This window comes from Malurus melanocephalus, unplaced genomic scaffold (assembly GCF_030028575.1).
Source record: "Malurus melanocephalus ecotype Western Australia unplaced genomic scaffold, MMel_1.1 scaffold_29, whole genome shotgun sequence".
In the NCBI taxonomy this organism is placed as follows: domain Eukaryota; kingdom Metazoa; phylum Chordata; class Aves; order Passeriformes; family Maluridae; genus Malurus; species Malurus melanocephalus.
The window spans coordinates 1,826,681-1,843,210 of NW_026623261.1; the positions used below are offsets into that span (position 1 = coordinate 1,826,681).

At 36.0% G+C, this 16,530-nt stretch overlaps 1 protein-coding gene across 1 annotated transcript in view; it reads right to left on the reverse strand.

The window, feature by feature from the left end:
- Nucleotides 1-4,310: 4,310 nt before the first annotated feature.
- RNF217 (ring finger protein 217) overlaps nucleotides 4,311-16,530 on the reverse strand; it is a gene marked incomplete at its 5' end in the record, with an annotated part of 59,843 nt that continues 47,623 nt past the window's right edge. The window contains 2 exons of the mRNA XM_057363576.1: nucleotides 4,311-8,351; nucleotides 10,473-10,544. Coding sequence (XP_057219559.1) covers nucleotides 8,278-8,351; nucleotides 10,473-10,544 — 146 coding nt within the window. The remainder of the gene's footprint in view (nucleotides 8,352-10,472; nucleotides 10,545-16,530) is intronic.

The window sequence follows — 16,530 nt, forward strand, 5'->3', positions numbered from 1 at the left end:
CAGTAACTCATAAGGTTGAAGGAGTATTTTGATACATGACATCTTCTWTTCAATGGATTATAGAAGAACAAAGTAAACGCCTAAACATTTGAGATAATGCTGAAATAGAAGTCATTAAGATACCTGTAAGAGTGATAATTCACTTACAATTTTATTGCAGTAGGGCTCTAAATCAAACTCCCTATCACGAAAACCTTYAGATATGCAAGCTGAATCCTGACTAAACACTCACATTAGTGTTAACAGTAACACTGTGACAGCTATATTACCAATTAATAACTCCAGGGTGGGAAAAAAAGCCTACATTTCTGGAAAACTCAGTAATTTCAGGAAAAGGTTCAAAGGGATACTTTTCTTATCTTAATTTCTCCTTTCCTTCACAAATTCTCGTTGAAGGAAATCGAACACAGTAAAACCATTTAATGTTCATGAAACTATAATAAATAGACCTTCTAATCATRATTTTTCGTCTTACCCCCCATTAACTCAATTTCCTTCTGATAATTAACTTTTATACTTCATTATTTCTTAAAAGATAATTGCTACCATAAGGTCATGTAATTCAAGGTAATTTTAGAGAAGTAGCTTATTCTTGGCACCAGACTTCAATAATCAATGGACAATAGTGGCATCAAGGTAAATAAGAAAATACAGGCCCTTTAGGAAATGCAGATCATAAAGGGTAAAATTGCACTGTTTTGTGGAAAAGCAAGTAAGATGAAATAGACCCTACAACATCCATTTTTTAGCTATCAGAAGATGGCAAAATGAGTACTATCTATCCAGATCACAACTGCCACCCTGCAATGAAGGGCTGCACAGAGATTGCAGAGCTGTGCCTCCAAGCTCGACTGATGGTTTATTCCATCCAGATACCCACCCCAGAGGAGTCAGCAACTGATATAACAGGATATGTTAGTTCCAGCTGAACTAAAATGCTAAATGCTGTTAACCTGCTCTGGGTGCACCTCCATGTGCCATATTCCTTGGTGCTTCCACATCCATGAATTACTGTGAACAGGGCACGTGTGAACCCTGCWGTTTGGAAAGTTTACCTACAACAGGCTGTGGCCTAACTGAACTTTGGCTGAATTCTCTTCTCCAAAAAGTTACATTTCTTTCAGTGGTATAAAACTCATGCTTTCTTAGGTTGGAGGAGCCAAATTTACTCTAGCAACAACTTAAGATGCATTTCTGCAAAGGCTGAAGGAAGATGGGAATCGGGGGAGGGATGGGGGCAAAGAGCAAGTTAAAAAAACCCTCAGAAATGAGATTACCAGCTTTAAAATAAGCATGCCAGATTACTTTTATATTAAGTTAACTTCTTCACTAACGTAACATTTTTCAGCTTTCTGAGCAAACCAATACTGGTTACTTTACATAACTGCAGGAGTCCACAGAACAGGAATTCCCATATTGCTCTACTGAGGGGTATGAACACCTTTCATTTGTTTCAGGCAATAAGGCACTTACAACACATTTAAAATTACCCATTATACAAACCACACTAAATACTGCAATTGTAGTGTTGTTTTCAAGGGCATTGCCTACCTCCAGTTTTTATAACTTAGTCCTCCAATAAATATACTACAAAAAGTTCTAATCACTGATTCATCTAGCTTGTATGTTGCCTGAATGCAGAACTAGAAATTGCTTTCTTCATGAATCCACAGTGTTTTGGCCAGCACCCTGGTTGTGCCAGAAGCCTGTACACTAACAAAGATATGATCTATTATATCACTACCCTCACAGCTTGCCATTCAAATTAAACCTATTTTAGAGGGAATTCTCCACCCTAAAATACATAAAAGAGATGGAAACAAAGACTTCTTGGAATTAAGACAAGGTTCAGCTCAGACATGCTCCTCAGAGATAATGGTTTCTTTTTTTCCAGCACTATTCTCATCTACCATAGTAACAAGGATTAACCAATATCTTAAAATGTTATTTTGTACTCAGATGGTTAGTTATGCAACAGATGACTGTGCTGTTTACATACATTAAAAATGTTAAATTAAAAGCTCTGAAGAAAAACAGATCTCAGCATTTTAGTAACTTAAATACAACAAAAGTAATCTTTTGCTGTTGTAGCTCAGCAAAGCATTAATGAAGCAACTTCCTATGAGATCAYATTTTACACATCCAATTAGATCTTCAGCCATTTTCACAAGTCAGTTTCAAATTATGAAAYTTAGAAGGAAAAGGAGAGCTTTACAAATGAAGTGTATAACAATGGAAACATGGTAAACACTTTATTATGAGATGGTAAACAGTGAAATGTAAATCTACCCTTGTCCTTGCAATTTCTGGACACAAAGCAGCAGAATGCAAATYGATATGAAAAACTCTTAAGAGTGCACTTTTTTTATGCAAAAACATAGTGCATGACTAAGGACTGAATCTATCTGCTCATCCAGAGCTTGAATAAGGCATGAAGATGTTTCCTAATTAGTTTTACAGGACAGGGTTAAAATATYTGAACAACTCCTCTGGATTCTGTAAAGATAATTCCTTCTAAGAATGAGGTAAATGTGGCATTGTATTACTAACATCATGCTCAGTGACAATAAGTTAAAAATTTCAAAAATACTGTTTTCAGTCAAATTTTCAACAAGGTGAACACTGAATGGGGTTGGCATGCAACTGTGTTTAAGATATGTGCAAAGTTCATGTTTATGACAACAAARTATTTTTACACAGTAAGCTTCTCTTCTGACTTTGATCCATCCAAAACACTTCAGATTAATTTTTCATGTTTTGACAAGCCAAATAAGCTCCAAAAAAGGTTTTCTTTTGCACAATATGCATGTTTTAATAAATCCATCACTTTACAGCTGGAATTRTGTTTCAAAATATATGCATTTATTTTTTGCCATGGAGTAATTAAAGCTTATTACACATTTCTGTCTTTGAAATCAGAGCATGCACTCTAGGATCTGTTTTCATTTCCCTACCTTATGGCATTTCACTATTAGGCTAAGAGAAGAGAAGCATCGGTGATTAATTGCCTAAAATGTACAGTCTGTTTCTTACTGCAGAGAGAACATATCCATCCTGAACTCCTATGCACAGAAAGACAAGGAAGAATCAGCCAGGAAGGTACAGTCCGCAAGCAACTGCATTTGTTCGTTTTATTTAAAAAAAAGTTTGGGGGTGTTAAGTACTGCTCAAGCTGTAACACATGAAAAACACTGCTTGTCTTTCAATAAGGCTCARCTCAGCTGGTTTTTCATGTAACAGTAGCAACATAAACCACCAAATATATCAGCAACATAACTTTTTAGATGTTGTGTGCGCTGTAAGTACTAACAATACTTAACAGCTGCAATTCCATTTCTTATGCTGTACTCCTATTTGTTACACTGAAGMAAGCAGAATTTGAAGAAATGTTATTTTAACACTGTCTTTGGATGTAATGTCTAATTTTATTTGAAAAAAACATTTTCTACTCAAAGCATTAAGAAAGTTTCTTTATTGTATTAAAAACTAGTATCCCTTCTGACAATCTGCTRTAATAAGAACATTGTTTGGAAATTCTTCCCAACTCTTTCCCTCTCCTGTGCTTACTGAACACATTGGCACCATTCTGCAAATGAGTGGCTCCATAGTAGTTCGCACTTCTGAAGTGAACCAGGTTTTCAATGGTTATCAACACACTTCCAGATGTTTTTATCAAAGTATTTGTGACCAAATTCCACAGTGGCATAAAAATAGTTTTCTCTGGTTTAATAGGGCTCTGACTGACGTCAAGAATGAAGCTGACTCACTGCAACTGTAAGGCTGCAAAATTAAAAGAGTAAGAAATTATCTAATAGTTTCCTCATGTAGGATTCTTTCCATCAGCAGAGATCTAATATAGATTATAAAAGTAACTGCAATCCATGTTTCTTATCCATAACTTGAACTTGCACAATTATCATACCACAAATTATGATGTAAGGTTTGCTCAAGAAACAAAATACAACTAAATTTAAAAAAAACAAACCCACCAAGAGTCTGCATGGCAAACTATTTGGCCATTGAACATTAATCAGTTTCTCAGATCTAAATGTCATAAGAAACCGTTCCATCACTGGTGAATTTGTATTCTCTGAGAAAATGACTGCCCTCACCTATACACCATTTAACATCACACGAGATGTAATAGTCTTTGGAAGAGCAAAAAGCCTCTTGGTTAAAAAGAATACCTGCTGATGATCCAAAGTGATTTCTAGTTAAAATTGGCAATAATTCCTGCAAATTAATATTGTTAATAAAGTAAAACTTTCATAATGAATAAATAGGTGTAAATTAAAAAAAAAAACCAAAAAAAAACCAAAAAAACAACTCTAACATAGCAGGAAGAGTTATGAACTCAGCATTAGTAACATCAAAACCAAACCCAAAATCTTCCCTTACACATTTGCATTGYCTCAGAGGAAGAGAATAGATCACTCAAAGTGCATGGTACTTTAATGACGCTGAAGAGGTATGAATATGCTGAGAAGTGCTGAGAGCTGAAGACTCACTGCCTGTCTAGCATGGAACTAAACCTGATGGGTCAGCTCAGCACAAGGCTTCTCAGAACTGCTCTTCTGCCTCTTGTCTGTATTCCTACTCAGCTTATTACTCCCACTGGCTAACAGAATGACACAAGGAAAAACAGTCATTTTCCAGTCACAAGCTCCTGGATGAACAAACTCTGCATATATACCAAACTATGCTCTGAGACGCCACAGGACTCAGAATGATCCTGCTGCTGATATGGCTGAGTCGCCCTAGAAGCTGACCCCATTAATGAGATTCAACTMAATTCTGCATAGTGGTGAAAAGGAGAGCAGCCCGTTGGGGTGGTGTGTGCAGCCAGCCCTCCCAGGAGCAGGATGGGGCACACACAGCATGGCACCATGGGGAGGGCCCCAGCTMTGACTGCACACGGGCAAATCCATCCCCAGGCAAGCTTGGAACGGAAGGCAAGTGTAGAACAGATCCAACATTTCTAGTCTGAATACAGGTATTGATGAGCAAAAACTTTGTACAAGAATAAATAATTTTAAATATTAACTGGTGAAAGCAAACACAATGAGCAGTAATGATCAGCATACAGTAGTGTGAAATCTGCCTTAGCAGGTTAATTTAGCTGCCTGATGAAGTTTTCTGCTAATAAAGATGGAGTAGAACAGCTTGATAATTTCTTTAGAGTAGTTACAAAAGCCACAACACATCAACATGATAAAAACATCCTTGAATTTCCTTATTAAAGTTCACTGAATTTCTTTCAAACTAACAAATGCTTTTAAAACAAATGATATGGCTTTGATGTGTGTAAGGTTTTCTGTGGTGAGTTGTTTAAAAGCTAATGTTTAACCAAATGAAGCTAAGTACTTCTCATGTGTCAGTACATTCTGTTATATAATATTGATAACAATTGTTTTTATGTACTTTTCAAGTGGTAATATTTTATACAGATGGAAAAAGATCTCCATATCCCTACTATGCCTCTTGAAAGTTTATTCTGTTTGACAAAAAAGTAAAAATTATTTTAATTCCTTCTTTTTTCCCTGCAGCAAAAGCACAGACTTAGTCATCTTTACAAGGTCAAAGATGACTCTTTTTGCTCTCTTTAGAAAATGAGAACCATTTCCCTTTGATTTAATCCATTCCGATAAAATCAAAATGGTCTAGATGAAATGATAATGTAGGAGCTGAGTTGTATGCTCCTTTTCTCCATCCACAGGGTTATGGTTTCTGAATAGAAGTAAGTGCAGATCTATTATCTTCCCTTTTATGCTCTTTATTTGTCTTAGTTTCAGATCTTACTGAACTCTAGTTAAAAACTGAAAATGGCAAACATGGCAGAGTGAAAACAGCTACAAAGACCAGAAAAATCTCACATTTATACAGAATCAGGAAAAGAAAGAAAATTAATCCACTGTGTAGTAAATTACAGATAATCTCAAGTACTAAAATATTCTCAAGTGGAATAGTTTGACACCATGTTATAGACTGCATTGCAAACCCAAATCTATTTATATATATCGCTCTCTGAGGTCTGAAGGTTTTTCTAAATAATACAAAAATATCTTCATTATTTGACATTTAAAGAGAGGAATAAAAATCCCTGAGTAAGCCAAAGACAACTGATATGTATAGCCTCAGAAAACACAAAACCAAGACCAATTTTAAGGCAGCTTCCAACCTCAGACAGAACACAAATATAAAACTRATGTGCCTCAGAAGAAAGTAAGTCTAATTAACAGGTGGATTTGCATTGACAATAGGTTTTGAATTTTATTTCTAAATGTCATTGCTTTCCTGCTTAATTTGCAAATCTTTGAAAAGTACTATTTCTACTGCTAGGGTAACAGGGTCAACATGCCCTTAAATTCAAATGGAAATTATTGAATAGTTACTGACTGCTATGGTGTGCTTGTACACACTTTCAAAAAGAAAAAAAAACAAACCTGCAAGAAAACAAAACCAGAAGCTGACAGAAAACAAGCATACTAGCCAACTACGGTAAGCTGATATTTGTGTTTCCAGGTAAACAAAAGTCATCAGCTTCTTGCACTGAGGCTTCAAAGTCAAAGTAAGTATCTTGTAACAGTATTATGTTGGTGGGGCAGAATACTATTTGTTTAAAAATTACAACCGCATTCAGATTTAACAACAATTTCCAAAGAAAGTGGTACAAAGTACCTCCTCTGAAATGATAGGTTATTTGCAAGCCTGTATTTTGAAGTCTGTAGACTCTTAAGGACATTTCCCATCTTCTTTCTTCCCCCTTCTCCAATATATACACAAACATATATATACATATACGTGTATCTTCAAACACACACACTGAAAAAAGTACCTTCACAGTACAAATCCAATCTTCTTTAAGATTAGCCTGTATTTTTACAGTATAAAGTAGATATTTTTCTTATTCAGTTCCTTATTGTTTYAGTGTTCTGTCTACACAAATTTTATTCTATTTTTTAAGTTATATTTGTATGATAAATTTGAGTTAAAATTAAAAGTGTAAAAATTCTCAGTAGCTGATTTCTTATGCTGAATTACATCATATTTGTGGTGATGCACTGAGAAAGAGGTTTGGYAGCAAACAGTGGAACTCTGAAGTTAAGAAAAGAAAGCAAAGATAACTATTCTCTACAGAACTGTCATGCACCAGGAAGAGAAACAGGGGAAGCAGAAAATAAGAATGAAGTGGTCTCCTAAGAATTCATGATCCCTCCCCTTACCCTGGATTCACAGACTTTCCTCATGAGACATCAGTGGATATTTCAAAACTTACGAAGTAGTAACCTACTCAAAGGAACAAACAAACRAAATGTGCTATTTAGGTTATAAAATTTCATCAAGTCAATCTTCACACAGGTAGTGTGTAACGTGTGTATCATATTCCAAGTCAGAATAGAAGAGCAAGTTTCCAGCTTCCCTGCAAACACACTTCAGGGATATCTTGAGACAGATCAGGCCCATGACACATCTTGTTATCCAAACCCTTGAAATTTTTYCTGTACTGCGAGAATTTAAAAATGAAGTCCTGTTGTAACAAATCTTGTCACACCCCCTACCATTAATATTAATAGACTGTCATAAATAAATTACTGAAGTGAAACCAATCACCATATTCTTAAATATCACGGCGCTTCAGTACTAAGGGTATTCCCTCTGAGGCACTGCAGTTTGGCGGTGGCAATGTACACTCCACTAGCAGGAGGACTCAGAAGATAACCAGCTGTCGTGCTCTGGCATGTGATGGGGTTTYGGTATGCTGAACAGAATGCTGTGTGATGGAAGTTATTTACAGAAGTAGTTTTTAATACCAAAAGTAATATGCTCAGTATACAGTAAGAGTCCAAACACTTCTAAGCATTTCCCCCTTTAAAGGCCAACACTGAAGTTAAACGAGCACATGTTAGCAGTTAAATGCTTTCTTCACAGGCCAAATCGGTACTAGAGTTGTGGCTACAACACAGACTTGGATTGTCTGTTTCAGAAACTTAGACTCAAAAAAACCCCTCCAAAGTAATAACTAAAAAAAAAAAAAAACAAAACCAAAAACATTTAAAAAGCAGCAGTCAGGGGGCCCATCTTGTTGAGAGTGCACCAGAGCAAAGAGGCTTTCTGGTTTGCAGTAGTGTTTTCGGCTGAGGGAAGATGGCAGGAGAGCCCCCATTCTTCTTCCAGGGCGGTGGCTTTGATGCTGTAACCAGCACTGTATTGCTCTGTTGCACAAAACATGGATAGCCCTTGCAGGACCAGCTCAGTTCAGGCAAGTAAGGTCCATCCTCACCAGGGCATACCTGTCCGTGACCTTTTCCTCTGTTTTTTACAAAGGCAATAGATAGGAAACACAAATAAACCTGCCAAAAGAAGGAAACATGAAAAAAGAACATAATTAAATGYAATCCTTTGTGTGTGTATTCTGTTCTTTCAATAAATGCATTTGGATGGAGCTTTCCATGTCTCAGAGAATTTAGACCAGGCATTTGRACAAGCAGAAAAAAAAACTAGCCTGCAACAAACAGTCCCTTTGATAACGAGTTAAACTACACTTATTCTTCCCTTTACAACAAATTCCTACTAACTCTACACTCATCTCTGACTAATTTCTGAACCATGCTGTTTGGTACTAGGTACAAACTTAACTTAGAAGCACTGTGGAAATTCTTACATCTAAATTCAAAGCTGATGCAACTAAAGTAGCTTTCAATTAGATTCACATGCAATAGAGATAGCGTGTTTTACTTTTTATTTATTTTTACAAACATCCTCATCTACTGTGAAGTAACAAAAAATGCTTATCCTTGAATAATACCGAGTGTTTAACCTTGCCTTGACAGGGAACAATTTATTCTTAGAAGTTTTTGAAGTGAAAAAAAAAGCTGTTAAAAAACCCCCAAAAAAACGTAACACATTTATTCAGGTGAAAAATAGTTTTTCAAATACTCTGTACTCTCTCAAACCCGAAGGAGAACCATCTTCCCCTTTCTCTYGCTACCAGCTGACTGAAAGGCCACTACAGTAACAACACAGAACTAAAGACTACTATAGTCACAGGGTTCTTGCTTTGCTCAACAGCCTTGTAAATGATGCAGTATGGTTTTCAGCTTCGCAGCTGAGACTACTTTTAACAGTGGCTGGCAGCAAATATTGCTGTAATTACCTCAAAACCAAAACTTTCCTATAAATAATCAATGCTTTTGGATTGGAACTGCTCATTCTGCTGCTTATCTCATCCAACCAACCCTAGGAGCAGACTTCAACAGCATTCTAATTATTATTGCAAACACTGTTATTATATTAGTGCAAAACCCTCTTCATTTTTAGTGTAAGAGTAGGCTTTTTTCCCCACCATAGATTATACCTGATTGTAGACCAAAACAAGTTTTACTGGCATTGAGAAGTCTTTTATGTCAGTATTATAGACAATGAAATATTATTGAATAAAATAAGTATTTAAGATAGATATTCCTCACCCTCTCTTCAGTGAAGGTGATTGAGCTAAACACAGAAATTAACAGCAATATTCCTTGTTTGGGTACRTGTAGTCTACAAAAAAGCTGTAATAGTATTTTGGTTACAAGTTGATTGGTTAGYTACAACCTTATTAATATAACTATCCTGGTGCATTTTGGCTTTATTATATCAAAATTAAGGAGTCACATCCCAATATACCTCAGGGCTGCGCATGCACTGCAAATTTTCAGTGGACTAAGCAGGTTGGTGAAGAGCTGTGAAGCAGCATGATCCCGGAATGACATATTATTACCAGCATAAAAAGAGTGGATATGCACTCATATGAGCAAGATTATACCTTTAGTCCCAGATAATCTCCTTTCTGCTGGAAAACTCATCTAAGCCAGGCGAAGAGCAGCTTTGCTAAAATATCTGTCCCCATGYTAGTACAATCACATTTACAGAGCTTTGATACTGCAATCAAAAGAGTTCACAGTACCAGTTTTCATGATGGAATACAATTTGGCAGCCTATGCACTGAATCATATTTTGAGACTGACTCATCCCAATTTGCTGCTTTGTTGCTGCTGCACATTCAAGCTGCTGAGATCTTGGGACTAGGTCTTAGTTCCTCAAAAATCTTGTCATATACATGGTCAAGAACATAAAATTGTATTTCAATGGAGTGATTAAAGGCTGGGTCCAGGTAGGTCAACCCCCAGGATTACATTTAAGTCCTTCTGTACTTTTTGCTAGTTTAACTATACCAGTTAAAGATGTTGATTTGGAAAACTGAACAATTGGGAACAAAAATAAAGCTAATAAGCTTAAAATGCCAAAAAAAACCCCCAAACATTTTAGAGAAAAATATTTCAGAAACAATACTAAAATTGTTTTAATACTAAAACAGTATCTGTGAAATCTGTACTTTGTCTCCATGTCTCTAAAATGAAAATATTGAAATATCATACAGAGAAAGTAATTGCATAATCAGGATTAGATTCACTCATATATATAACTCTTACCTATTACAACAGCTACAGCTCCCAGTGCCAGTCCCAGAACCAATATTAGGGGTGTAATGAGTAGTTTTCCAGCTGAAATGTAAAATGCATTAAAAAGTTCAAAGAAGGAATTTTTATTTTTCCTTTGCAACCATTCATAAATATTTTGATATCAGACTCCCAATATTTTGTTTATTTAAAAAAAAATTACCCCTACAAATAGGATTCCTAAAAATTCATTTTGTAATTTCATCTTACAAATTCAGCCAGGAGCTATCATCACTCAGTCAGTTCCCTGCACACATTTCTTTCTGCCCTCTTCACCCACCACAACTTTCCAAGCACAGCTTATTCTGAACATTAACAGCTTGCATTTATTTCTGTTTCCATTCTGAAATCCCTCAAGCATCGACAGGAACGTGATAGCTATAAAGCTACTATCATTTGGCTTCTCTGGAATCCCACTGCACAGCAACSAGCCTGGAAAGATACCAAGCAAASTAGCATCTTGGAAAGTTTAGGTTAGCTCAAGGTGATGAGACCATCACCTCTAAATATGCTTGAGCTTGCTTTAGGAGGCTACAGTGAGGTGCTCGTGTACAGCTGYGATTTAGGTCTAAATCAAACCACAGCCAAGTCTATTTTGGATCTATGTTTATAAGGAGATGTTGTAGCTCTTACATGGGTAGGGCTGCAATGTTGAGCAGCATACTGGCTAGAGTATAAAACAAAGAACAAAGAAAGCACACTCCTTTACTTCTGATGAGTTTATGATCTGTAGAAATTCAGAGTGAAGCCAGGGGTCTTGCTGAAACAGTGAATTTGAAAYTGAATCAGAACCCAAATTACCTTCCTTGCATTGCACACTTTCAATGGAAGACTCTCCCCAGGTCTGATGGCTGAGCAGTTGGGTCAAAGACATTACTTAGCTGTTTGAAAATGCGGGAGGGCAGGTTTTTTTACTGATATACTGGCAGTCTGATCAGAGACTTGGAATTTGCAATTCTCTAAGTTAGGCATGTATTTTAAAGATCACCTCCAGAATGGGAGAAAAACTAAATTTGTTACACTTCTCTCTTCCCTGCCCTTCCCTCTCTTCAAGTCACTCATATCAGATTTCAGCAAGTGGATTACTTCATACAATAATGATGTAAACCCTTCCATAACCTGAGACACTAATTTGAGCAGTCTGAAAGAAAAAWTAGATACTTTGGAAATATTTACAGCAGTTAACTGAACTGGTCCTTTTCTTGCCTATTTTGATAGCTTTTAAATTTCACAGGAGTGTTGTGGGTGGGAAACATTAATTCCTAGAAGAAGAAAAATGGCAAATGTTTGTATTACTCTAGTTGCTAGGCATCCTAATGGCATACCTTCTTGGGACTCCACTGCACTGTGTTCTATACACACAGAACGTGTCAAATAAATTATTCAAGTGCAGACAGAAGAATGAATGTAAAGTAATGGAAAACCTCAAGAAAGGTCCAAAAATAAGCAATTAAAAACATTTTAAAACATTACCAGAGCCTATAGCAATTTCAAGAAAACGTTATGAAAGATTTAATGTTTAAGGTATGAACTCCTTACTTTATTAACAGCTGTGTAATTAAAACACTAGAAAATTATGATGTTTGGTACCAAAATTATTAAAAGCTTAAACCACTGAGCTGGTGACTGAGAATGCAGCAACAGAGTCTATGAAAAAAGCTAAGCTAGCCTCTAACTGGAATAATTTCTCAGAAGAGAAAAATAACACTTCCTGAGGTAATTAAAGAACTTGTTTACTTACATTTGACAAACTCAGAGCTAAAAGAAAGCATGAGTAGTTTCTTTCCYTCTGCCTGTGAATATGAAGTTATGAGAGCTGTGTAGTTTCAAGAGGTTTTAGAATAAAATGACTTTTCATCATCATGAGACAGTATCTTCTTTTGGTTATCAATGCATTATTTCTAAAGATTAAATTTCAAAACAAAATACTTTTTCTCCTTATATATGTCACATTTAAATCCTTAATATTTGTTTGCCTTTGTATACTAAAATTAACAAATAACACAAGGTGAACAAGGCTTGCAAAGGTTGCCATCAGGAAGAGTACAAACAGCAGCAATCACTACAAAGCAGCAGGTATGCACTATTTGCTCCAGTAACTTTTATATGCATTGTACAAAACAGTTACAAAATACTCAGTTTTACATGTCAGAATTGCAAACTACTTTATATCCAATTCCAGTCTGACAAACATTGCTCATCGTAGTGCAAAGGATTATGAGGCTTTTAATCACAAAGGGAATCACAACACACCAAGAAATGTCACTGACACTAAGGAGGCTTGCTGCAGGCACTAAACTGCCCAAAGATCCACTGTCCTACATCTGTTAGCTCCAAGACTGATAGCAGAGAGAACAAATGTAACACCAGCTCTGTCTCAGAGCTGAAAACAACCTCGGGTCATTAGCCCATGTGGTGAACTCAGCATTAGGTTATGATAGCCAGTGTACTAKTGTCCAAAGCTAGTTTTTAAGGACAACTTAACAAAAAGTGATTGAAACAGAACCTTTTTACAATTGCACTCAAATTAATGGTAAACAATTTCTCTACTGGGTGGCCCAGCATGAAAATTCAGGCATTTGTTATGGTTACAGGATGGTTATTGTATTTGCAGGTGTCTAAGAAGGGCTGCCTTATTTGTTAATACAAAGAAACACATTTTTTTGCAAAATAATGAAGTATTTCAGGAAACATGAAGGAATACTTTTCCCTTTCATAACTCTGGGTTTAGCTACAGGTTTTAGGGTAAYATATACAAACCCCCATATACCCTAAGAGAATTCTTTGCCGTGTAAAAAATTAATAAACTAGTTTTAGAAAACAAAATTAATCACTAGCATATGAGAAATACTAAGTTTTATCTTTCAAGTCTAAATATAATTATTATTTAAGTAGAGACAATAGAAKTGTATATTTACGAATCTAAACAGTAAAATCTTTATAGACATAAGTTCTAATAAATGTTTGCATTTGTTTTTAAAGAGTYCTATCACATGTAGAGACAACTTCTTAAAAGTCAGACCAACTTAAATGATGAAGTTGCTAATGAAGGCTGGATCACAGAATTGCATGCTGCCTTCTGTGCGGCTCAAAGCCATGCTTACATGAAGTGAAACTTGTGTTCTGCTTGGGACAGGAATACACGTCAGTCACATCTGAAAATATCCTGCTTTCAGAATCCTATCTGAAATACTTGTTACCATGCAAAAAAAAAAATTTGCTTTAATACTTCATTACATGTATTGTCTTGTTATAGATCCATGAAGTACCTAGCAATTGATTTTGAAGACAATTCACCCAACTGAATCCAGCTGGTATTCCAGTGGCATCCTAAGTACACTGAAGACAGCTGAACATGTTTTTCCCTTCTGTACAATTCACTACTGACTCTAGTTATAACCAAACATTCTGCCTTCAACAATTTAGTCAAACAATTATAATGAGAACAAAATCTCTAACTCTGTGGGGCAGAAGAATAAAAACAATTTCACTTAACTGTACTGGTCACAGGACAGTTTCTCTAAAAACCATGCTGGCTAAAGAGGGGAAGGAATGTGAGAAATCAATTCTGCTCCAGATTGTCTTCTTCCCATGATTACTATCACCTTTACATAACAGCTGGTTTATAATGAAAACTATGTGTAAATATAGGCTGTCATAAATACTTTCCACTTACTTTTATTGCAGAGCAGATTGTGATTGTATGCCCAAACTCTTCCTTCTCAACAGAAACCATGAAGGTGTTCTTTCTACTACTTTCTACTACTCCACYGATCCAATTTTAGAAACAAGCCTAAAAACCTTCAATGCACATGGCTACGAAATCACATTTACTGAARTATTTCTTCTCCATAGCAATAAAGTAAAAGAAGTCATACAAAACCCTCACACATCTAGCAACACCTCACCAGTCTTCCACAGAYAGCCAAGATAACATTCTCTTAGTTTCCACTACTTAGCTAACTAGCAGAGGCATTTTTCTACAGGAAATCCAAACTTTTTTTCTTACTGCATGCTACTAAAATGTAGAGGCTATGCTTTTAATGGCCTCTCTGCCACCATCTCTTCTTCTGCTGACTTTTAGAACAGAACCAAAATGCAGGCTTGTACAGGAATATCTACTGATGATAACGCTACTCTCTTGCCTGATAAAGTATTTACATATTTACACCACAGTAGTTCCAGCTACTGAGCCTGGGTTTGATCCTTAAATGGAATTCAACATTTCTGTGTTTTAAATACAATAAACTTCTGCTCAGCACAAAACATAAAACMCMAAAAAAACCCCMAAAATTGGTATCAAATATCRTGACAAAGTAGAAACTGATGGAGGATCCATAAAAGAAAGATATGAGAAGGTAAGCAAGCTACTATTATTTATTCAATTTCATGGTAACAGAAGTAAGAAAAGAARTTATCAGGAATCAATAAAAAAAACCAAAAAAAGCCTACAGTACTTTCTTCACACAACACAAAGTGAAATCCTAGAGCCTCTGCCAAAATGTTGCAGAAGCCAAAATTTAAAAACTGTTAAAACTAGCGAAGGATCCATCTATTGATACTGATAATAAGGCAAAGGTTCAGATACAAACCTTAACTAAGGAAGTGTCTAAAACAGTGATTACTGGAAACAGGGAGTGAGATTTCATTTCTAATTGACCATTGCTGGGGACAGACTCATTAGGCAGACCTTTATACAAGGCAAATTAACAGGCACAGGCCAATTCTGTTAAATTCTGTTTTACAAAGATAATGATCTTAGCAGACTTCCAGCATTGAAAAAGGCAGAATCTACATATTTAAACTGACACTGTATCACAGTTTGGGATTATACCTCCTTCAAAAGGTCAGGAAAAAGGTCAGGAAGTACAGTCTTACAGCAATATAATTCCTTCTTAAAAATGCATGTGAAAACCCCACACGTGCACTTGTGTGGGAAAAAATGCAAAAACCTAGACTGGCTCACATATGCAAATCATAGCCAAAATCCACTGTAATGGAGGAAGAGCTATGAACTCAATTCCCAAATTAAAATCTGATGCAGATTTTTAAAGGTTTAAATTCTTTATTTTCGTGTGTGAGTTCTGATAGGTCTCTGGAGTTTTTGGGTAGTTATTAATAAAGTGTATTAAGACCAAYGTTAAAATTTAGAGGTGTAGAGATGACAGAGATTTATGGTCATAAGTATTGATGCAGAATTCTTTGAATTATATTCAACTTGGRTGTAAGCTATTAGAAAAATGAGGGCAATTACTACATGTGCTGGCAGATTCAGTTACCTCTGTGTATAGTCAGACGCTGACCATTCTTGTGAAAAATCACATCGCATGACAGAGGGAGTCTTGGAGAGAAATTTCTAACAGAAGACCCTAAAATGTAATCTGAGGCTTTGCTAATCTTTCTTGGTTACTAATTAATTTGCAAGTACAAGTACAAGTACACTTGCAAATACGAGATGAAAATAAAATTATCTTATACCTTCTCTATGTGTGATCTTGTAAATATGAGCATACACATCTTTACCACAGAGCATTAGCATCCAAGACCAGKCTGAACAGGGCCCTGAGCAATCAGATTCAGTTGAAGATGTCCCTGCTCATTGCAAGTGGCTTTTAAAGGTCCCTCTCAGTCCAAACCATTCTATGATTCTAATGAGGTTACCCATGATTTTGCACGTGAGTAGCATTGACTTGATAATGTCTCCGAGTGCAATCTGGTGCTACAGCAGAGACTAATTACATCAAATGTGCCAAGATCTATTTAAAAACAGCTTATAGTAATAGCCACAATGGGAAATACTGTAAGTTCTTCTGAAATCTAAGTGCTTTGAAACACTTGAATTTTAAGCCTAAACTTATTACTGAACGTTTATATTCATGCGCCCTAGTGCCAGCATTGTCTTTCATCTATACTAGATCTTCTCATGTATTGGAATTTATCTCTACAAAATATATCAGAGCAGGAACCTCCAATAATTTTCCACTCTCCTTTCTAGCTATTTCTCTATCTTTAAAGCACCTCTCTCAAAGTT